Genomic DNA, 24,898 nt, shown 5'->3' with positions numbered 1-24,898 from the left:
CCTACAGGGCTAGATCTTGACTCTACTACATCCTCTGAGCTAGCAAGAAGACCAAGTAGGACTAATGTAACCACTAGGAGCCAGAAGGCGAAAATAAGTCAAGGCAATAGCCATGAACCACCATCTAAGAAGAGGAAGGGTCAGGGACCACAAAAACAAAAACAACAATCACCAAAGGCAATGAGACGTAAAACTAAAACCACTGACAGAGATTGTAGTCAGTGTCCTAACATAATGTCAATGTCCACTGCTACAAATGGGCTATCTCCGTGGTCGAATGAGAAGGAGTTTTAGAAAAGGTTATCAGTTTTGTTGGATCCATTGTCACAAAAATTATCCCAAATTGAAGTTAGACCCACCAAGCTGGAGGGGCTTGTCACTAGAATTTCCCCAGCCCATTTGTATATATGCCCATGTAGAGGCACTGATACGCTGCTTAATAGGGGGATGGGAAAAGTGGCTAGTCAACCTGCGAGCTATTTGGATAATGGACAAGTATACTGTCCTAGTACATATTCTAGTGTAGTTAAAGACTCAGTACGGACTGGCCCCCCAGAAAAAAGAGTAGCATCCCCTTCATCAGACCATCCAGGGATCCTGCATTGCTTAGAAGGCCCAAACTCTGCCTGTACACAGGTTGCAAAACCCTTAAATGGGCCTTTAACCATCATGGGGAGCACTTTATTAGGGGATGGGATGAGAGCCACAAACACACACAATATTCAGAGATTTAATCAGGGAGACTTCACCAACCCAAATCTGAATTTGCGTCTTCCGCCAGAAGCAACTCCCTACACGGCTGTGCTGGCAAATGTCCCCTCTTTACCACCCAATGTTTCTGAACATTGGTCCACATTGCGGAATAAGTCGTTTATTGAACACCAAGACTGATATAACCAACACGCTTTTTTTGCAGTTTAAATTGGCACGAAGAATGGGTTGGGTTGATAAAACAACTTAGTCATTTGCTGGCGATTGTGTGGTTTTAACTTTTAGGTCTCCAAGTCTGGTGCAGTTTATCCTTGATAGGGCTGGTAATCGGTCTATTATGGCACAGGGCATAAATATTTAACACTGGGATATTTTTATCAACCCCCTAGAGACCCATGGAATAATCCTGGGGGGAGACATTTCTAGGGAACAGGCAGCTTGGATGTGCAGTTAAGGGTGAGCGGTAAATTCTGTTCCGCTCGTGGAATTTGCGAAATTTCGGCATTTCCGCATTCCGCGTGGAACGCAAAATTGCTGAAAATTCCGCGATCTGCGGCGTAGCGGAATTCATGGGCATGGTGATTAGAGGTATTGCACAAAACGGTAGCATTTTCTTGGATAAATGCTGGGCAGAATTAATACTGGCACGATGCTCCTGTCACAAAAATTAAACCTCAACAGGAAGCACTTACAGATATAAAGCAGGTGCCCGAGTTAAAGCTCAAATTCGGTAAAGATTAATCAGCCCAAAAAAATTGTACGCTCGGTCGAGGCTGGGCAGGTGCACTTTTAAGAGGGGTGAGAGATCCCCTTGCAGGTGGGTGCAGTGAGTGACTGCACCTGCCTGCAAGTGGATGTCTGGGGGGTTCCCCCTTCAGAAGGATATTGTCAGGGGGATGCACTGAAAGTGCACTACCTTTTAGTTGGCACACTGTCAGAGCGCCCTATGATGGCTTCTTTGCCTCTAAGCCCACATCTGTAATACGGTGCCAAGGCAAATAGATTCCCTTATTTGCAGATGGCCATGCCCCCATGCAAATGAGGGAGCACCTGTACCTGCACCAGCAGTGAGTGGCAATGTACCTGCACTAGCACTATCAGTATTACAAAAAGGGCCTGTGCGGACCCTTCTTTAATACTAAAATGCCCTGGGGGGGTATAAAGCTGGTTCAAGTATCCTTTGCCCACCACCTACCGGGGTGCTTGTGTAACACAGCATCGGGTGTCTTCAAAGTAATGTAAATAAGGCGTTAGTTTCTCTTTATTGATTTTGTAAAATTTTGAGTCCCTGACTAGATTACAGTGCTCAGCTACATCAGCAGCAGCCACAAATGCTTAGGATTTAAAAAGTTTAATTTCCAAACCAAATTGACTATTGGTTGCATAGTTGATTATTAGGAAGGACATTCGCAAATGTCTCTATTTGGCTAGATGGAAATGAAAAGGATACCATTTTATTATATTTTCTGGGCTGGTTTGCTATAGTCCATTACAACTAGGGAAATAATTGTCAGTTCTTTCTTTAATTGTTGTTAGTGGTTTGTAATAGGTCTTAATGTGTTTAATGGTTAGAGGTGCATAGCTTAGTACAATTTTAGTATTTAGTGCTGGCATTAGATAGTGTGTGTGTGTGTGTGTGTATATATATGTGATCAAGCCTGGTTGAATCCGGGCGAAACGCGTCATGTTGCAGTGAAGGGGAAATAAAACTTGCACTTTGAAGAAACTTATCTGCGTGGTGGTCCGTTCCTGGTTGTGTTTGACACAACTTTTAAAAATCAAGGATTGTGGTTGTAATATATATATATATATATATATTCACTGAAAAAACCATAGGTTTCACACATGTTATAGTTAGCTGTACATTTCACTCGTAAAAAACCAATGAAATTCCCCCGTTATAGTTAGTGCAGGCAACTATAACTCACGCGACCGCAATCCTCTGCTGATGCTAATACTGTATTTAGACACTTATTTGCCCATGTCTTCTTCCATTAAATTTTAGCTATACATATATTACAAATATTTTTTTTTCATAAAGACACATATGTCATCAGCAGAAGATTGCGGTCGCGTGAGTTATAGTTGCCTGCACTAACTATAACGGGGGAATTTCATTGGTTTTTTACGAGTGAAATGTACAGCTAACTATAACATGTGTGAAACCTATGGTTTTTTCAGTGAATTTGCAAGGTTTTTTAAATGCTAATTCCTAACTATAACGTGTGTGAAACCTATGGTTTTTTCAGTGAATTTGTACGGTTTTTTAAATGCTAAGTTACTTTACACCATTCGTGGCGTGCGCGCCCAGTTAACGCAGTTCGTTCCGTGCGCGCACGGTGCGCTTCGCAGTTAGTGCCGTGCATGCATGGTGGTCACGCGGTGCGCTGCGCGCACCGCGTGCCCACGTTATGCGGGATGGGCCATGTATGCACGATGCGCTTCGCGCACCGTGCGCACATGGGGGACATATTATGCGCATCTTTGTAAAATGTATTTTTTGCTAATTTCAAAGTGTTTTATATGCCATGCACAAATGCGCACCGTAAGCGCACCGTAAGCTGCCACAGATATATATATTGATTTAAAGGCTATTTTCTCAGAATCTACTCAACAGATTTACACCAAACCTACAAAAGGCACTTCCTTGACCTGAGAACTAGCTCTCTGCCAAATTTCAAGTAATTCTTTTCAGCCGTTCGGGCTGTAGCTGTGTCTAAAGGTCCTATGGAAAAATGCATGGGAAAAACGCGTTTTGGGACCCCCCTTTTATCTCAGCCCCCGCTTGACGAATCCCCCCAAGACTTTCAGGGTAGGAGCGGAGCGTAGCGCCCCACCTATTTTGAAACATTTGCGAGGATTCGTCGACCGGCGCCAAAGTTATTCAAAATAGAATGCTGCGGATTTCCTATGGAAACGTGGTCCTAACTATAACTACCTACTGGCGACCGCCAGTAGGTAATATATATATATATATATATATATATATATATATATATATATATATATATATATATATATATATATATATATATATATATATAACTACCTACTGGCGGTCGCCAGTAGGTAGTTATAGTTAGGACCGTGTTTCCATAGGAAATCCGCAACATTCTATTTTGAATAACTTTGGCGCCGATTGACGAATCCTGGCGAAATTTTCAAAATAGGTGGGGCGCTCCGCTCCGCTCCTACCCTGAAAGTCTCGGGGGGATTCGTCAAGTGGGGGCTGAGAGAAAGGGGGGTCCCAAAACGTGTTTTCCCCATGCATTTTTCCATAGGACCTTTAGTCCAAGCTACAGCCCGAACGGCTGAACAGAATTACTTGAAAATTGGCAGAGAGGTAGTCCTCAGGTCAGGGATGTGCCTTTTGTAGGTCTGGTGTAAATGTGTTCAGTATTTGCTGAGAAAATAGCATTTAAATCAATATATATATCTATAGGCGCGCTCGGAGCGCGTACGGTAAGCTTACCGTATGCGCACGCTGCCGTGCGCGAGCTTAATTCTGATTGGTGGTTACATGACTGTAAAAATTCGAACCGGTCGAAATCAGGAAGTGTCAGCCTCCATTTTGTGTGTCTCACACTGATAAACAAAGGAGGAGAACGTGGAAAGGGGGCAACGAAGAGAGTTGCAGACCCCCTAGCGTTTGTCAGGGGGTCCAAGAAGGTCATAAAAGTATGAAAAATACATTTTAATTTTTTTTAAAAAAATCGCGTGGTGCGCGTACGGTAAGCTTATGGTAGAAAAAAAACACAATAAAAAAATAGAAGTAAAAAACAAATTTAAGTGTTAAGATATTAGGGGGCTCTAAAAAGAGCCGTTGTGTTTATGAAGTGTTTTTTGGTACCTATAAGTAAGTACCGATGCAGAGTCTAAAGTTCAAGAGGAAGACTCTGTTGCCTTCATCAGTGAAATGTACACCGTCTCCTCTATAAATGCCTTGCATGTTGTAACGCAAGTTGTTGTGGTATATAGAACCCATACCATAGTCTCTGAGGAAAGCAGAAATAGATTTGTTGACGTGCTTTCTTGCTTTGTCAATCTGCGGACAAAATTGGTTGGACCAGTTCCACTTTTGCCTTTGGCATATGTTAGAATATACAAAGGCAGATTGAGGAAAAAGCGACATCAATTGTACAAAGGTGTCCTTAATAAGCATTTCCAGACCTACACCAGTTAAAGTGCCTAGGTCATTTCCACCACAGTGCACAATAATAAGGTTAGGCTGTGGGAGATGTTGAAAGGTTTTCACCAAAGGCAATAATTGGTGCCACTTTAACCCTCTCTGACCAATCCATTTATTGTCTACATTTGGCAAAGCAAGGTGTCTCACCATACCTCTGTTTTCTGCATACTTTTCACTCCAGAAGACATAGCTGTGACCTACAATCCACACTGTGAACATCTTTCAAGGAGATCTGGATGCACTCAGAAGGTGTCTTTCAGTAGAATGGCAATATGAAATGAAAGACAGTTGTAAAATGGAGGCATACATATTTTTTTTAAATAAAAAGAACTCATTGGCTGATTCAAATCTTTTTACAGTAAAAAGTAGGCTGTATGTGTACATTTTTAGAAGCATGTTTTGTATTGGTTCAGAAAATTGTGTTCCCACAGAAGATTAGTTTGGATTTGCTGTTAGGTTGGACAGGTGAAGCACTCTTGCTCTTTGGATTTGAAACATTGTGTGCTGAACTTCTGACCTCTCTCCACACAGCAGTGTTCCATGAGCTGTTGCTATGGTAGCAGGCAGAAGTCAAGTTGGGGGAAGGGTACATTTGGAAAAGGGTTGAAGTTTTCAACCAATAGAAATGTGTGATTTCATTTGAAAAAAGTGGGAAGCACTGAGATTTGTAATTAACATGTATATGTGTGAAAAAAGAGAGGGAAACATTGCCATTTACTGGTTCTGGAGAGAGGAGAGAGGTGTAGAGCTCTGATATTCTGACTCTGATAGTCTGCTGTTTGAGTGCCACATTTCTTTCTCAACTAACTAATTTTAAAGGTGAGTTATGAGTTTGAGAGGGGATGTATGTGGTGATTTTTTATATAAATATTAGAATTGTGATTCTTCTTTAAAAGTTATGTTTTACATTTTGTGGTTTGGGAGATATTTAACTGTATTTAACTAGTTAAATATTATGGAGTGTGTTTTTACCATAAGTTAAGGTGTACTGGTATCACTGAGGAATACTGTTTTGTGCCTAGAATCAACCCATGAGTCTGTGTGCACACAGGAATTGTTGTTAGAGATTTTAATAGTGATGGTCCAGTTCTGTAAGAATGGCATTTGTCGGAAAGGGGCAGCTTTCTTTTTGTAAATATGATGGTTTCCATTCAGCATAAATCAGTAAGACACAAATGGTAGGCAAATGCTAACACATTTGAAATTGATATCGCAGATTTTGCTTCTAATCATGCAATTGCTGAGCTTGGTCATACATATACAAAACTGCAATTAAACCTTGCCACACATGTACTTTTACATACATTACTACAATGTTTAAGCTGTTATGGATGCATGCATGAATATGTCTCTTGCAAATGAAAGTACACAGTCTGCATAAGCAGACTGTTAGCACACACCCAGCAGTTTATCCTGTAGAATCATGCTGAGTATTCACAAGTGAGTGGTGTTTCAGGTTGCAGTGAGTAACGTTAATACATTCAACATCACTAAGGCTGATTTCTTTTGCTGGAGTGTAGTTAGTCACCAAGGTTACACATGTTCATGGTCTCAAAAAGCTGTTTGCATATGTGCTCTTTTCTGTTTCTGAAAACTGTAATGAAAATGTATCGGACTGTTAGAGTACTTAACACTTGCAGAAAAAAACAGTAGTAAGTTTGCTTTGAAATTGGCAAGCAAATTTCATTTGCTGCCTAGAATCACAGCATGAGTCTGTGAGCACACAGGAATTGTTGTCAGAGATGTATTTCATGTCACTCTGGGTCTTTTTGGATGTATCCATGCGTATGTCTCTTGTAACTGAAAATACACAGTCTGCATAAGCAGACTCTTAGCACACACCCAGCAGTTTATCCTGTAGAATCATGCTTAGTATTCACAAGTGAGTGGTGTTTCAGGTAGCAGTGAGTAACGCTAATACATTCAACATCACTAAGGCTGATTTCTTTTGCTAGAGTGTAGTCAGTCACCAAGGTCACACATGTTCATGGTCTCAAAAAGCTGTTTGCACACGTGCTGTTATCTGTATCTGAAAACTGTAATGAAAATGTATCAGACTGTTAGAGTACTTAACACTTGCAGAAAAAAACAGTAGTAAGTGTGCTTTGAAATTGGCAAGCAAATTTCATTTTCTGCCTAGAATCACAGCATGAGTCTGTGAGCACAGAGGAATTGTTCTCAGAGATGTATTTTGTGTCACTCTGGTTCTTTTTGGAAGTATCCATGCATATGTCTCTTGTAACTGAAAATACACAGTCTGCATAAGCAGACTCTTAGCACACACCCAGTAGTTTATCCTGTAGAATCATGCTTAGTATTCACAAGTGAGTGGTGTTTCAGGTAGCAGTGAGTAACGCTAATACATTCAACATTACTGAGGCTGATTTCTTTTGCTGGAGTGTAGTCAGTCACCAAGGTCACACATGTTCATGGTCTCAAAAAGCTGTTTGCACATGTGCTCTTTTCTGTTTCAGAAAACTGTAATGAAAATGTATCAGACTGTTAGAGTACTTAACACTTGCAGAAAAAGACAGTAGTAAGTTTGCTTTGAAATTGGCAAGCAAATTTCATTTTCTGCGTAGAATCACAGCATGAGTCTGTGAGCACACAGGAATTGTTTTCAGAGATGTATTTGGTGTCACTCTGGGTCTTTTTGGATGTATCCATGCATATGTCTCTTGTAACTGAAAATACACAGTCTGCATAAGCAGACTCTTAGCACACACCCAGCAGTTTATCCTGTAGAATCATGGTTAGTATTCACAAGTGAGTGGTGTTTCAGGTAGCAGTGAGTAACGCTAATACATTATACATCACTAAGGCTGATTTCTTTTGCTGGAGTGTAGTCAGTCACCAAGGTCACACATGTTCATGGTCTCAAAAAGCTGTTTGCACATGTGCTGTTTTCTGTATCTGAAAACTGTAATGAAAATGTATGCGACTGTTAGAGTACTTAACACTTGCAGAAAAAAACAGTAGTAAGTGTGCTTTGAAATTGGCAAGCAAATTTCATTTTCTGCCTAAAATCACAGAAAACAGTAGTAAGTGTACTTTGAAATTGGCAAGCAAATTTCATTTTCTGCCTAGAATCACAGCATGAGTCTGTGAGCACACAGGAATTGTTGTCAGAGATGTATTTCGTGTCACTCTGGTTCTTTTTGGATGTATCCATGCATATGTCTCTTGTAACTGAAAATACACAGTCTCCATAAGCAGACTCTTAGCACACACCCAGTAGTTTATCCTGTAGAATCATGCTTAGTATTCACAAGTGAGTGGTGTTTCAGGTAGCAGTGAGTAACGCTAATACATTCAACATCACTAACGCTGATTTCTTTTGCTGGAGTTGTAGTCAGTCACCAAGGTCACACATGTTCATGGTCTCAAAAAGCTGTTTGCACATGTGCTGTTATCTGTATCTGAAAACTGTAATGAAAATGTATCAGACTGTTAGAGTACTTAACACTTGCAGAAAAAAACAGTAGTAAGTGTGCTTTGAAATTGGCAAGCAAATTTCATTTTCTGCCTAAAATCACAGCATGAGTCTGTGAGCACAGAGGAATTGTTCTCAGAGATCTATTTCGTGATACTCTGCTTCATTTAGAATTGCATTCGTATGAAAGGGGAAGCTTGTTTTCTGGAAATGTGATGGTTAGCATTCAGCCCAAAACAGTTTCTCAAATAAGAGGCAAATGCTAACATATTTGAAATCAACATGGTAGATTTTTCTTCCACTCTTGCAATGGGTCATGTAGTTGCTACATACAAAAAACTCATATTAACCCTTACCACACATGTAGTCTTACATACATGTTTACAGTGTTTAAGCAGTTATGTAAGGGTCCATTCAAGTCTCTCTTGCACCTGACAGTAGACAGTCTCCAGAACCACACTCTTAGCAGAGAGCTAGCTGTTTTTCCTGTACACTCATGCTTACTAATCAGCACTGTGTGGTGTTTTAGGTAGGAGTGAGGAACGCTAATGCATTGAACATCACCAAGGCTCATTATCTTTGCTGGAGTGTAGTAAGTCAGCCAGGTTACACATGTACATGCTCTGAAAAAGCTGATTGGACATGTGCTCTTTTCTGCCTCTCTAAACTATAAAGAAAATGTGTCAGACTGTTAGAGTAATTAACAGTTGCAAAAAAAAAAAATAAGTGTGCTTTTGAATTGCAAATGAAATATCGTGTTCTGCCTAGAATCACACCAAGAGTCTGTGTGCACACAGGAATTGTTCTTAGAGATTAAATTTGTGTTGGTTTTGTTGTGTTTTTTACTTGTAGGAAAGGGGTAGCTAGTGTTATAAGATTAGAAAAGATCATAACAAATATAGTAATATATTTAAATTACAAAAAGGTATTTTTTTTTAGTTTCTTTCAGGTATTGCTGCAGAGCAGTGAAGGAAATATAAGATGCCTATAAAATCAAGAAAGCGAAAACAACAGAAAAAACATGTATATTTGAAGACAACTGGAGGACCCAAGTTAGTTGAAGATGCTCATGTTGGGAAAAAGAAAAAGTCTTCTGGTAAGCAGACAAAGGAATTCTTTAAAAATATATTCAAAAAAAGGAAACATTTTAAAAATGTCCCCATTGGAAAAACTGTTTCAAGTAGAAAACAACAGGACAATAGTGAGAATTTACTAAATGCTAATGTAGAAGCACAAGCAATAAAAATTGACTTGAAAAGAAAATCAGCATTTAAAGAGATCCGTAGGAAAATGTTTCAGAGAAGAGTGATGTCCAATTTGCTAAAGGATGTGAAAAAATATGTGAAAAGAGCTAAATTTTACAAGAGAAAAAAAGATATTGAAGCCATTGTAGCTAAGGCTTTAGAATTAAAAAGAAAACTATTCATTTTAATTTTGAACAGGATGCGTACATTAGATAAAATGGTCAATGTAATGAAGTCACAAAGCAAAACGAAAAGAGTAGTGAAAAGAAATAACTTTTGTAAAGTGTTTTTAGGAAAATGGATGCATAGTTCAAGTTCTGAACCATTTTTTAATGAAGAGAGTTATTTTCAAAGTAATAGTTTGTTGCATGCAGTTGACACCAGTGGCCGAGCTTATGAAGTGAAAGATGGTTGTATAATGGAAAAGGTGAAAATGGTTCCAAGAAATGAGGAAGAAGTGATGGCGGCTGAGGTTATGGGGAGACGTCCTAAAACCCCAGTGTACACTTGGAATTGTAGTAGTATTTGTACTGTGCGACAGGAATCTATTGATAAATTACGTGAATTTCTAAGAGAATATAGTAAAAAAAGTGTTAAACAGAAGATTAAGGTGCTTCAAAGACTATATCCATGCAGAGTGAGAGAGAATACTGGTTTGCAAGGACATTCTCTGGCTTGTCTTTCTAGTAAAGTTTGTCAAAGTGTTTTTCACCATTTTAGGATGCTGGCAGTACATCATAATGAAATAAGAAAATTTGTGAGAAGATTGTATTCTGCTAAAAGTCCAGCACTAAAATTTAATGAGTTGAATAGGGCTCTGTTCCGTGGAACTGTATCAGATGTTCAGAAGGTTACTGATGAAATTCAGTTTAGTTACTTTGGTCCGGAACAAGAAAGTGCAGAAAATGACACAGTTATTGAGGAAAATGTGGAAGAGAATGTAGAACCCTCTGTAAGTAAGAAATTTGAAGATCATATGACAAAATTTGCTATCACCTCTAATGAAAGACCAAATATTACTTGTATATGTTGCCGGAGAAGCCATTACAAAAATCAAACAAGGAATGTTGATCTGTATGAAAAAAGTGAAGAAGAAGATAATTATAAGTGGAAGGATTTTGCAACATATATATTTCTTGAAAAATGTTTTGATTTGGGTGAAGATCAGCGTATTTGAAAATATTGTTATAACAAGTTAGAAGAAAATAAAATGCCTGCTAGAGCTGTACATAATAATTTAGAACTGGTTGATATTCCAGTTGAACTTTCTGATTTAAATACGTATGAGTCTATACTCATTCAATGTGTTCATCCGTTCCAGACCATAGTACGTATGGAGCCAAAAACCGGTAAATTACCTCCTTCAGATTTACAGAGAGGTTTAAAAGGAAGAGTGGTCTATTTGCCGTTGGATTTGAAAAAAAATATGGAAACTATTGATGCAGATACTTTGGAAACTGAACCATTAGTTATTCTGGTTAATGGTGTACCTATGAAGAATAAGAAAATTTGGCAGGAGCTGGTAGATGTACGGAAAGTACAAAGAGCAAATTTATATTTGAAAAGGAATAATAAATGGTATGAATCAATTTATATAGATGAAGATGAAGAAGATGTACTAGAAGACACAGAAACACCAACTGGGCAAATTGAAAAAGTTGACAAGTCAAAAGAAGAAGAAATTTATGAACATTTCAGCATACATCCTCTTCATTCAAAAGAAGTAATGGCAAACACCATTGATCTGTTTCAAATGAAAAAAGCCAAAGGAACTCCCGTGAGTGTATTGGAGGAGAGCTTGGAAGCTCGTTGTTTTCCCCAGCTGTTTCCTACAGGAGAAGGTGGACGATACGATGAACGCCCAGTACAGATTCCTGCTTCTGAGTATCGGACTACAAGATTATATGGAGAAGATCCAAGATTTCATCAAAGTATTCCATATTTGTTCCATCTGTTATTTGAAAGTGACTTGTCTGCACTATCTTATGCAGTAAACCACATTTTAAAAAGTGGAACACATCCACATAATGTGTCTGCTAAGGATTTTATGAACAAAGTGCAGCAGCGAGATGATCATTTGGAATCACAATTGATCAATCTGATGGCTTGTCAGCGTGGGACAAATGAATATTGGTACCGATGCCATGGAGAATTGAAATGTATGTTACGGAATTTAGGAACTCCTACATGGTTCCTAACCCTAAGCTGTGCCGAGTACGCTTGGGATGATTTACTGGATTTTCTACGAGAGGCAAATTCAAACATTAAAAACATCAAATACAAGACAGCAGGAGAACTGTGCTCATTGGATCCGGTTAATGTTTGCAGATATTTCAATCATAGATTTGAGGCTATGATGTCCTTCATCTGCAATAAAAAAAATCCACCTCTTGGAGAAGTTGTGGATTTCTTTTGGAGAAAAGAGTACCAAGCAAGAGGTGCTCCTCATAATCATATGCTGTTGTGGATCAAGGATGCTCCAAAATTTGGAACAGATGCTTATGAAGCAGTGTTATCTTTCATCGAAGAATATGCAACATGTGCTATACCTAAAAGCACAGAAGAGAAAAAGTTAAAAGAGCAAGTTTTACGTTTCCAAAGTCATCGGTGTGGAAAATACTGTCGACGGAAGTACAAGACCAAAGATAAATTCTACACAAAATGTCGATTTGGATTTCCTAGACCTGTTCTTTCAAAAGGAAGAGTCATCAGTTTTACGTCAGCTGTGCGACATACTATTACAAGAAAATCTCCCAAAAATATGTACAACCTAAGAAGAAAAGAAGAGTCAAAATATATAAATGACTACAACCCAGTCATTTTATCCATGTGGAATGCAAACATGGATATTCAGTATGTGGCAGACAATTCTATTGCTGTTGCTCAGTATGTCACATCTTACATCACTAAATCTGAGAAAACGGAATTGAAGGAAATGTGGGAAGAGATTTCTCACGAGAAGACTGTCAGTAAGAAGCTGCACAGTTTCAGTTTAAAGATGTTATCACATCGAGAAATTGGATCCTACGAATGTTCAGATAGGTTATCATCTTCAAGTCTGTACTCGAAATCAAGAAGAATATTTTGGGTCAGTTTAGGCCTTGCAGGAATGCGAAATCGGGTACTGAAATCTGTTGGAGAAATTGAATATTTGGCCGAGAACGACCCAGAAAGTACAGATATTTTGAAAACAAACATGTTGGACACATATTATCCAAAAAGAAGTCATCATCTTGAGAACATGTGTCTCTATGAAGTGCTGCAGAACTAAATTTTTTCACGGAAAGCCACAGAAGACATCAACAATGGAAAATATAAAGTCATTGGTGAGGAAGGATGTTTGGTGAAGCAAACAAAAGGAAGTTTGATTAATCACAGGAAGCTGAGTTGTGACACTACTGACAAAAAGGAATTTTACTACTTGGCACTTTTACAGCTGTTTAAACCATGGCGTTCAGAGGACGAACTACTTGGAGAATTTCAAAGCTATGAGGATTCATTTAATGCATGTAAAGATACCATTGAATGCAGTATTTTCAGGAATTATGTCCAAATGTTAAACGAAGAAATTGAACAGGAAGCTACAATTGCAGCTGAAGTAGCTAGAGACAGTTCTCAAGACAGCCAAAGTTCTGGAACGCTCAGTCAAGATCCACTAGGACAGCCAATCTTAGAAAATGAAGCTGTAATAGCCATGACTGAAGTGGAAACGGCTATGAATCAAGCTCAGGAAGATTTAATAGACTTACAAAAATTTGGAACAACAACTGAATGAATAACAACAACAAATTTATGAAGAAGTCAGAAAAAAATCACGGATTACTACATGAAAATAAAGAGTGCACATGCACATCATTTGAACCAATTAGGTTGTATGTGAGTGGACAAGCTGGAACTGGGAAAAGTTTCTTAATTAAAGTCATCAGAAGCTACCTACAGCAAAAAACTGATTCAACTTTATCTTGTGTTGTTACTGCTCCAACTGGGTTAGCAGCATATAACATTAAAGGAATTACTCTCCATCGCTTGCTAATGTTACCAGTGGAGCATGAGAACAAAATAGAACATCACAAGCTAACTGGCGAAGCATGCTTCGAAGTTTCAAGAGTGTTGAAGAAGATGCAAGTTCTCATTATTGATGAGGTAAGCATGGTATCAAACTTAATGCTTGCCTTTGTGCATTTAAGAATGCAGAAAATTCTAAAGAGAGACTATGACGTGTTATTTGGTGGAAAACATGTTATAGTTTTTGGGGATCTTCTACAGCTTACTCCAGTTAAAGGACAACCAGTGTTTAATACTGTGACACATGAGGACACGAAGAAGTCATTAGGAAGCATTGGTAATGCGAATATTTGGTCATTCTTTAAGTACAAAGAACTCACTACCAATATGAGGCAAGCAAACGATGAAGAATATGGAAGTATTCTGGAAGATATCAGAATTGGACTACTCACAGAAGTTGGCAGAAAAGCATTACAGAGTCGGTTGCTACATAATTTATTTCCAAGTGAAGAAATAGTTGCAGAGAAAATATACAAGAACATTGCAGAAAAAAATACTGTAATCTGCTTAATGCCAACACTACGTGAATGCTCAATATTCAATGAGGAACTTTTGAAATTGGAAAAGGAAGAGATTAAGAAAATGGAAGCAGTGGACAAAATCCAACATGAAAGAATTACTATTACATTAACAGGCGAACTGAAAAATAAATTGGATTCTCTAGAGAAGAACATTTCGAAAACAGCTGGATTAGAAAAAAATCTATATCTTTGCATGAACTGTCGAGTATTTTTAAGGAGAAATTTGGATGTTGAAAAAGGTTTAGTAAATGGAGCTATGGGTAAAGTTGTGGGTTTTGTTAACTACCAGAAAAAAGAAGGAATTGAGTTTTTAAAAATAAAATTTGATCAGATTGAAGAGGTAAAAGACATTAGTCGTTGTTCAGTTCGTTTTTTGCTTGTGAAAGACTTATATGTACGTAGGAAGCAGTTTCCATTTTCTCTAGCATATGCTGTAACTATTCACAGGTGTCAAGGATTAACTGTTGATAGTGCATTTGTAAACATTGGATCTACTGTGTTCAAAGAAGGTATAGCATATGTTGCTTTGTCACGAGTGAAAACATTATCTGGTTTATTCATGATAGACTTTGATGACTCAAAAGTTAGTGCAGATGCAAATTGTGTAAAGGAGTATAATGGATTAAGAAGAACCTATGCTCCTCATTTAGGTCAGTATCCTGTGTTGGAGAAACGTGTTGTTTCTCGGAAAAGGAGATTTGAGAATATCTGTAATGAGGATGCAGAGAAGAGGAAACAAAAAGAGAGTCATGTGATTGCAAGCAAAAAGAAAAAGGACAATGTTGAAGAGGTTGTTGGTTGCCATTTTGAAAATAGCTCTGGTGTCAACTGCTACGCAAATGTAGTGCTGAATGTTGTATTTTATCTTGAAAGTTTGCAAGAGCAGATAATAGAAAATCATGAAAAAAGATTCTGTTCTGTGCTAAGTCTTCTTTATGAGAAGCTGAGTGTTGATACAGCTAAAATAGAAAGTGCGACTGAAATTAGAAATCTATTAGATGTATGTTCAGGACGAACACAGTTTTCTCAAAATGTCCAGCAAGATGCACAGGAATTCTTGATGTACATCCTTTTGGTACTTGAAGATGAAGGCATAGAAATTGAAAATTTGTTTGGTCTCTGTTATAAATGGGAACATAGTTGTGAAAACTGTTTCTACACATGCAGCTCTAATGTTCATTCAGAAAGGTTTATCTATTTAACATTGCCAGAGACTAAATCAGTGACTTTTAGTAAATTAGTTAAAGATGCCAATCATAGCATGGAATCTTGTGAATGTAAATCTGACATGTTTTCAACCTTACTTTTAAAGAAATATGGACAGTATGTAATTTTAATGATGCAACGTTGTAGAGCTGATGGAACAAAATTGGACACTTTAATAAAGAGGTTTACAGGACAGCAATTATCAATTTCTGGAAAAACTTTTGTCACAGTTGCAATAATTTTCCATGATGGGCCTATTGTAACTTCTGGTCATTACACAGTTTTTCTTAAATGTGAAAAAGGCTGGACACTGTGTATTGATTCTCAATTGGTTTTCAAGCAACGTTTGCCTTTTGATTTAGCAAATTCCTATTTAATTTTTCTGAAATCATTATTGCAATTTAATTGGATTACCATTGGAAATGTCATCAAAAAATATTTTAAAAATTACCATTTGGCCTAAAGGAAAGGTAATAATTTGCATTGTGGACTTCTTTGACACAAATTATTTTGGTGATTATGCTTATGCAACAGAATTTTCAGAGGATATTTATTGGAATTAGTTATTGTTCTTTGGTGAGATTTTTATTGCAAATGTTACATTTCTATTATGGTATGTTTTAGTGAGAAGAGATTCTGGGCTTTTTTTAAACAATCTTTCAGATTGTTTTTTTTTTTTTGCCCGCTGTTAAGTGATGAATGCAATTGCTTTTACAATTTACAGTGAAATGCAATATATTCTGAAAACAGCAAAAAAAGGGCAAAAAAATGTTTGTTGAAATATGAAAATATGTGCACTGTATTATAAAATGTATTGTTAAATATTAATACTTTTTTCTTTTTTTACAGATTGAGAAAGGAAAAATATGAAAAATAAACTTCTTTATAGAAAGTTAAATAAATCACTTATTTTTAATTAAGTTATTTTGATTGGCAGGTAAGTGTGAAATTTCTGGAATTATCACACATTTACACACATTTAATGCTCACTTTTTTTCACTACTCTTCTCTATGTTTTTCTCATTTCTGTAGTAGTCCCTCAAGGACCTTGTAGGGTGATTAAAACATTTTTGTTTAAAAAAAAAAAAAAAAAATGCGCGTACCGTACGGTAAAAAAAACAAAAAAAAACAAAAGGGATTAAATTTTTTTTTAAAAAGTCAAGAGGTAAGGTTGGCTCTTAAAAGAACCGTTGTGTTCATAAAGGAAAAGAGGAAAGAAAGAATGGGAATATTAACAAGGACCACAGATGTGCTGGTCTATCCTATTGTTTATTAGGGAAACACTGGTCTCCGCATGAACAATTAGGCCATGACATCTTGTGCACCTCATTGAAACCCTCCCAAAACGAGGGTTTATATCCAGAGGAGCAGAAGAGGGTGATGCTCCCACCGCAGAGGAAGAGCTCAGCTGAGCTGCCGAAGATGTACTCGGCTGAGCTTCTGCGGGTGTGCTCGGGTGACTTACTGGAGATGTTTCTCCAGTATGTCGAGCATAAGTCCTGGGATGTTTATCCTTAATGTGTCTAACCATAGAGTGATTACCAAAGGAATACTTCTTCCTTGGATTCCCTCTAGATAAGACACGCTCACAAAGTGAGCAGGTGACTAAAGGAGCATTTACCTTTTCTGCCCCTCTGGATAGGTAAAATATTCCCATACAAAAGAAGTCTTTTGTTTCCTCCTTCTCTCTCTGATGATGCTGCTACCAGGCTCACTCTCAGAAGAGGACTGCTGTTCTGCCATCGTATCTCAAAGACAATTCAGCTCCTTCTCCTAAGAGGTCACAAGCAGTAATGAGGGGAATGGGTGTGGTGTAGGAAGGTTCTAGAAATGAAAGTAGTTTAAACCAATCAAAAGTGTTGTTTCTTGATCACATGATCAACCGTACGCGCACGTTAAGCTTACCGAGCGCGTACGGTAAAAGTACGCATGCGCGTACGAAAGACACACACGCGCGCGCATGCGCATTACAGGCACGCTCGAACACTTCCGCGTAACGTGCGCGCACGCATGTAAAGCATGCGCTTACGCGTCGCGTAGGAAGTACGGACGCCAACGCAAATTGCGTAACCATACGCAAACGGAGTAGAAATATTACGTACATAAAGTGAACCGTGCGCTTACGGTAAGCTTACCGTACGCGCACGGTAAAACATTTTTTAAAAAAAATAAAACATTTGTTAAAGAGTTTCACTATGTTATACAACTATATCTTACCTTTTTTTAAAAAAAGGTGAAAATTTATATATTGCACAATGCATTACATTTTAGCATAGTGTTTAAAGGGAAAACAATGTAAAAAAAAAAGATGTAAAAAACCTTGCAAAGTAAAAAAAAAAACGAAATGTTTCACACACGTTAAATTTAAGAATTAGCATTTGAAAAACCATACAAATTCACTGAAAAAACCATGGGTTTCACACACGTTATAGTTAGGAATTAGCATTTAAAAAACCTTGCAAATTCACTGAAAAAACCATAGGTTTAACATACGTTATAGTTAGCTTCACTCGTAAAAAACTAATGAAATTCCCCCGTTATAGTTAGTTCAGCTAACTATAACTCGCGCACCCGCAATCCACTGCTGATGACGTCACATAATACATCACTCATGACATGGTCAGTGACATCACTCATGACATCTCAAATGACATCACTGATGACATCACTGATGACATCATCCAGTGAATGTGTGTTTTTCTGAAAATTAAATATGTTTTATATATGTATATCTCAAGGTCGATGGAAGAATAAATGGGTATATAAGTGTCTAAATGGATGATCTTGTGATGGTGTATTCCAGTAACTGGACTGGAGTCAAGTATCAGCCAGAGTTGTTCCATGAGTAAGAAGTAAATGTGGCATTTGCCAGATAATTAGAATATTAGTCACTCTTGGGAAGGTTTGTATGTCGAAATCTGCAGTTTGTTTCAGCACAAGCTAGTTCCACTCATTAGCATTTGCTGCAGATCAAGCCTACCATAGTAGCCAGCACATGGATTCCTCTTTGCATTCTTCTGCCTGAGTGAGCATATCGCCATCCTATCTGATGACATGCACATCAACATACATTTTTATGTGTGAGATTGCACGCCACTGGCAATTTTCAGACTGGCATTCAAAGCTTGGTCTAGTCCTTATAGGTGCATGTCAGAATGATATTAGAGTGCTTTCACATCACTTTCTCTCACTGTTAGTAATGTGTTCCAATGCAAATTTACATTTGAAAACTCCTGTGGAAAATATATTGTTTTCTTCCCTATTAAAACGTGGTACATCTAATTTTGTTACACAACTGTTGCCAGCTGTTGTTGCATTTCATTGTAGCTAATTTAAGAATTTGATCATGGCTTTTTCACTACAAATTGTATAGCTACCTCCTTTTCTTCAACAACCTGAAAAGCATCCAATTAAATGAAAATAGTGGATGATGATTTTTTTAAATTACTTGGTCTCAACTGATGCTACAGGATACTTATCTGTACATAAAGTGGCACTGCTTTTTGGCAACCGTCGTCATGCTGCACAACAAGTTTTTGATAATTTGTCTATAGTGGCTATTTCTCAAGGGAGGCTGGTTATAATTGAGACAAGTACAAGAAAGCTCATGGGCATTTGCATAAACAATATTCAGAGGATTCAAATGCTATGCTTGAAAGACAATGTCTTCAAATGCAATCAAAATTCAGACAAAGGTGTGGAGAATATGAGTCAATTTGCTTTTAACTTTCATTCTAAGAAAATTCAAGAAAGACTGTTGTGCTGCAGAAACTCAACTCTTTCAGAAAATATTGTCTTAGCCAAAGGGATTGAATGATCCATGTTATCTTCAAAAGCATTGAATGCTGATGTTTTGGTTAAAGCAATGCCTATTTATGACTCCCCGAAGGCCCATGAGGCTGTATGTTTGGTGACTGAACATAGTAATGCATGGAAAAATCCTCCAAGGAAATATGACTATCATTTCTATAGATGTGGTTCAAAGATTCATTTAGGGAATAATCCTAGTTATCAGCTCATTGGAAAACTTTGCGTATTGTGTAAAAAAAATCAATTTTCAAGCAGTTTGCAGAAATTATATGGGTGTGGTAAAATTAGTAGTGTGGATGTTGATGACTGTCCAGAGAAACATAGCAATGTAATTCCAGCTATTGAATGTAATTCGATTACCAATATCAATTTAGTGAAAGGCAAAGTGTGTGAAGCAAGTGGGGATCTGTGTCTGTAGATTATGGCAGATTCAGGTTTTCCAATTACCATTCTGGAGGCAAAGCTTCTTACAACAATTGAGAAGGAAAGGTTACAGTTTTGATGATGGATGTGAATCTTAAAGCCTTTGGCGAGATGGACATTGACATGCTAGGATATGTTGTCTCAAAAATAGAATGTTTGTGAAGATTTATAACTTGAAGTATATGTAGCGATGAAAGGAAGAAACATCTGTGAATGGCAGAATTTGGCCAAAATGGGTATGTACCTTAAAACCTTTACTGAAAGGACACTGATATGGAGAGCTAAGGTGTTTCATGCACCGGTAGGTACAGCAAAAGGATTGGAGTATCACATCAGGCTCAAATCCGATGCAAAACCCATAGTACACAAGGTTCGCCTAATTTCACTCAATGCATGGAATGAACTTAAACAAGTTTTGAAAAATGTATGATCTGGGGGTTATATCAAATCAAGTGATTCTACTCAATGACTTTCCCCTGTTGTAGTCACATTGAAAAAGGCAGGCAAAATTAGATAGTGTGCTAACTTACAAAAACATTCTCATAGAGAATCCTAAGATTTATGATTTGCTAATCAATTTAGGAGAAGCAAAAATATTTTTGATCATTGACTTATACGTATCACCAGATAATGCTTATGCCAGAATCACAAGAACTCACCACTTTTGTCGCACCATTTGTTGTTTCCAATTATTTTAGACTGCTTTTTGGGTTTCCCTTGGGGGCTAGTGTGTTTAAGAAATTGATGGATAATTTATTTGGTGATATGGAAGTTGTGCATGCATACCGAGACCATATCTTGATTTTTGCACACAATGTTGACTCACATAATAGGATTTTGAGAAACATTTTAGCAACATTGTTGTGATAAGGCTTCACTATCAAACATAACAATTTTAAATTAGGAATACTTGAGTTAGAATTCTTGCCCACACACTCTCTGCTTCAGGTATTAAACCTAGGTTGTATTTGATTATAGCCATCGAAGGTGCTGGTGCTTTCTTGTCATGGTTCTTCACGAATTAAACTAAATTTTTTTCAGCTTTGGAACCTTTGGAGATTCCTTACATAAAAGTCATTGGCTCAGCCTAATTCAAGAGTGGATGAGAGAGAAGTTGCTCTCACTAGGCACTCAAGAGTCATTTTGTTTACTAATCACAGAACACTTCAATAGAGTTCTCTCAGTGCAAACCAATTGTCTTTTGAACATGTTTGAAATCCTCAGTGGGCTGACCGATCCTTTCATCCTTTTTAGTTTAATAAAATAAATACCATTGAGGTTGGATGTGATAACTTCTCTTATTTATCCTACCAGAGCTAATTCAGTTTAAATACTGCACAGAAATTCTATTTTGTCTTCATTTTTTAAGGGCTTATATAAAGCATGTTATAGAATGAGTTACCAGAAGCTGCTCAGACCGAGAACAATAAACATTCAGTGCTCTGTGTGCAGTATGACAACTTGCTGCAATGTGCTGGTTAGATTGCTTAGCAAGTTGAGCTCAGGTTAGAGTATTTGTGAGAAACCAATAAATCACAAAATGTTTCAATTCTGAAAATATAGTTTGAAATGGTTGAGCTCTCCCTACGGAGACATGAGTGTAATCTGCAGGTTACACATTTTGACAGTAGTAAGATAGCTTAGAGGTTATTGTACTAGCTGCAGAGATTTGTGTGTACCATCAAGTCATGGCTGCATGCTCAGGAAAGTGTCTGTGTGGAATATGCTACTTCTGGTAAGTGGGATACTTATAAGGTGACATTTATTTCCAGTATTGCTTAAAAAGAAGATAAAACCTAGGACAAAATTACTTTTGAAAACCCTTGTCTTGAACAATAGAAAGTGCAGATTAACAACACCTTCCATCCTCCTAGGGTTGTCATAAAATTGTATTCAACGTGGGAGATTATTGCAATAATGAATATCAAAGGCAGAATATGAACTGACAGATTATCATTACAAGAATATCTTATTACATGACTTGAAAACCCTTGTTTTTTAATTAAGATAGAAGTAAATTATACATAAGTGTGGGAGCTATTTTGTATGAAAATCTACACTGTCCCTCCTTAACAGAGACATGAGTGAATATTGGGAAGTCACGTCTTCCTTTGTAGTTAAAAACAACAATCTGCAAGAAGGTTTGCATATGTACGTCCCAGCTCTCGCCTTCAAAAAATGTGCTGTGCTTTGGGGTGATCACCTCACTCTATCTCATCAAGGCCACCATGTTTTCAGTCCAGTACCTATGTGTGACATTCTAATACAATCTGTTTGGCAATCTAATGCATTCTGGGCATTGTGTGGCATTCTAATGCATTCAGGGCATTGTAGTCATTTTATTCTCCAAGGCACTAATTAAACTTATATACTTTATAGCAATGATCAGTAAATGAAAAGCCCAGGAGTGTGATATCATGGAGTGAGGTGGCCACCCTTGCTGTGCCATGCAAAGAAAACTATGTAAAGAACTATTGACATTGTCAATGATCCCACTCACAATAATATTAATGGCAGTGGATTACACTCTTAATTTAAACAAAATTTAACCCACTCTATCCCTGTTAGCTTTGCTGTTTCACATTTGCTCTTCCTAAAGTTAACAAAAAACATTTCTGCACTCACAACAGAAGAGTTTTAACAACACACAATCCTGACATGTTGGTGTTACTTATATGGCAGCCCTTCCACCCACATTCTGACTTCAGAATGACTGGCCAAGCAATGGTTCTGTCTCATCTCAGTGAATATCCTGTTGGCCGCGTTCCAAAGGACACCAGACTCCAGCAAAGTGTCCTCTGCCTCCCACTGTCCACATACATACATTTAGGGCCTGCTGCATCATTTGAAAGCCAGTCAACTTCAACACACCACCATAGCAAGCAGTCAAAATCCATCCATCCAGTGCAACATGTACAGCACACGGCAGTATCAGCAGCAGAATCAAAGCGAGACATAGCAAAAAGGAAAAGACAAGAAACCAAGCTTTCATCTGTTATTCACTCAAGGTTGAAACTTAAACCCAGACCAAATCCATCAAGCCCCATCAATTTTCCAGTGCCAGGAAGTACTGAGAACTCATGTCTTCAAACAACACATTGTTACTAGATAAACTCCCCTCTATTGAACTCTCTGAGGATCACCCAATTTACTTAACACTATGATTCCTGCATCTTACCCTATCCTAGTGCTTCTATTTCAGTGGCATGAAGCAAAATGCTTACCCCTCCCCACAGAATATGACGAGGGACCCCTGAGTTTACCATATTTTACAGATATTCACTGGCCTTGGGCTAATAAGAGTTAAGCCCCTGCTCTGTTCCATGGTACCAGAAATACTCCTTCCACTGCCAAGGGATCTTTGTAGGTAAGTTTGATCTATAGAAGTATCCTGCATACATACATGCAAATGAATGTGGACATTACCTACTCAACCTCTCTAGTTATTTCACTGAGGTTTGTTTATAGCATATTTTTTCTCCTTCCAGTTAATTGAATCTTGTCTGACTGACATATGATTACCCTATAGGGGTTCATGTATTCACTTCTTACCTGGGGGTACCAGTAGAGGCCCAGTATCCATGCCATGACGATTGAGCGGGATGACAGAGAGTCTCCAATTATAGCGGCTGGTGGGCGCTTTCCCCAGCACTGGTAGTTCAATATAGGCTGCTCTCGTCCTGTGAGTATCCACAGTGTCCCCTCGAGAGCTGTTCGCAGCATCCTGTGGCAGGAATTGTAAATATGGAAGCCCAGGGTGACATTGGGTAGGAGGTCAGAGTTTATGTTAATGTCCTCAATGGCAAACACCATGGCTTGGAGCCACAGGTAGTAATCATACACAAACCTGCAACAAAAACAGGGTACTCATATGTGGGAAATGTAGGCAAATGTCTGTTTGTCAGCAATATTAAACGTGACAATATTTTGACCTGACCACAAGAACCAGACACCAAACTAAATATGGTATTCACTACTAAATCATGTGTAAAGCACAGTTGTTAGCAATAGTGGATACCATGGTTGAAGTACAGAGCGCTGAGTGATAGATCTTCTGCATCTTACTGTAGCACAGAGAAGTGGTGGTACGTTAAAGATTTATGAGTAGGATGGGACCTCATAAACTAGACACAGTACCATGCATGCGGCCTTTAGAGGTGGATGCAATTGTCCAGTTAAAACACACAATGTTGGATATAGTTCCATTGCTGAGGCCTCTGGAATTGAAATTACACAATACACCATCCATCAGACCCTGATATGTCTTTCTGAGCTGTATGCAATATTTCTAATGTGGCATTCAGTACTGGATAAAGTATCAAGATAAGGCCACTATAACTGGACACTAAACTACAAATGTGGCCTCTAGAAATAGACATAACGATGGTTAGGTTTATGTAAGATTAAGGAGGTGTCTGGCAGAGATATGTTACTGCAAAATGCACATGTACGAAAGAGTAAAACCTTTGCAATTCACAAAATACACTTCCATAATAATGTCAAGACGGCAATAAATGTACTCCAGCCAGACCTTAGCGTAGGTCGAGCACCAACATGGCCAGCCACTGATACTACAACACACACCCATACAAATCAGTAGAGGCTGGAATTTAAAATACCTCCCTATAGGAATTAATGTTAAAATATTGAAATTATTTTGACATTAAACAACTTATGTGTGTGTAAATATATATGTGTGTGTGTTTGAGTGGTACGAATCTGCGTAACTAATAAAACCTTATTCCACACGCTTCTGGAGTGCCCACTGATTTTCTGGTTACGATACGGAGTTGGGAGGTATATATAAATATATATATATTCACTGAAAAAACCACAGGTTTCAGGCACTTATAGTTAGTTGGACATTTCGCTCGTACAAAACCAGAGGAATTCGGCCGTTATAGTTAGTTCAGCTAACTATAACTCGCGCCCCTGCAATGCACTGCTGATGATGTCACATATTACATAATTCATGACATGGTCAGTGGCATCACTGATGACATCACTGATGACATCTCAAATGACATCACTGATGACATCACTGATGACATCATCCACGTCAACATCTGATGCACCTTCTCACACTCTAATATAAACTTTGATACACCCACTGTAAAATACAGACTACCATTTTCGAAACCATCGACACACCGATACCAATTACTACATACGCACTCACTGATATATATATATATACATATATATATATATACTTATATATATGATTACACTCACACTCATATATATATATGTGTATAGAGTGACCTCTATATCTATTCTCATTGCTAAAAGAAAC

The 24,898-nt window shown here is 37.9% G+C and overlaps 1 protein-coding gene across 1 annotated transcript in view; it reads right to left on the bottom strand.

Annotated features, from left to right (window-relative positions):
• The window catches only part of LOC146782742 (extracellular calcium-sensing receptor-like), a 175,678-nt gene extending 152,263 nt beyond the window's left edge, over positions 1–23,415 (bottom strand). The window contains exon 1 of the mRNA XM_085637221.1: positions 23,155–23,415. Coding sequence (XP_085493347.1) covers positions 23,155–23,415 — 261 coding nt within the window. The remainder of the gene's footprint in view (positions 1–23,154) is intronic.
• Positions 23,416–24,898: the final 1,483 nt, after the last annotated feature.

This window comes from Triturus cristatus, chromosome 12 (genome assembly GCF_964204655.1).
Source record: "Triturus cristatus chromosome 12, aTriCri1.1, whole genome shotgun sequence".
Classification (NCBI taxonomy): domain Eukaryota; kingdom Metazoa; phylum Chordata; class Amphibia; order Caudata; family Salamandridae; genus Triturus; species Triturus cristatus.
The sequence above is the reverse complement of the archived record's forward strand: the minus strand, read 5'-3'. Positions and strand labels throughout refer to the sequence as shown.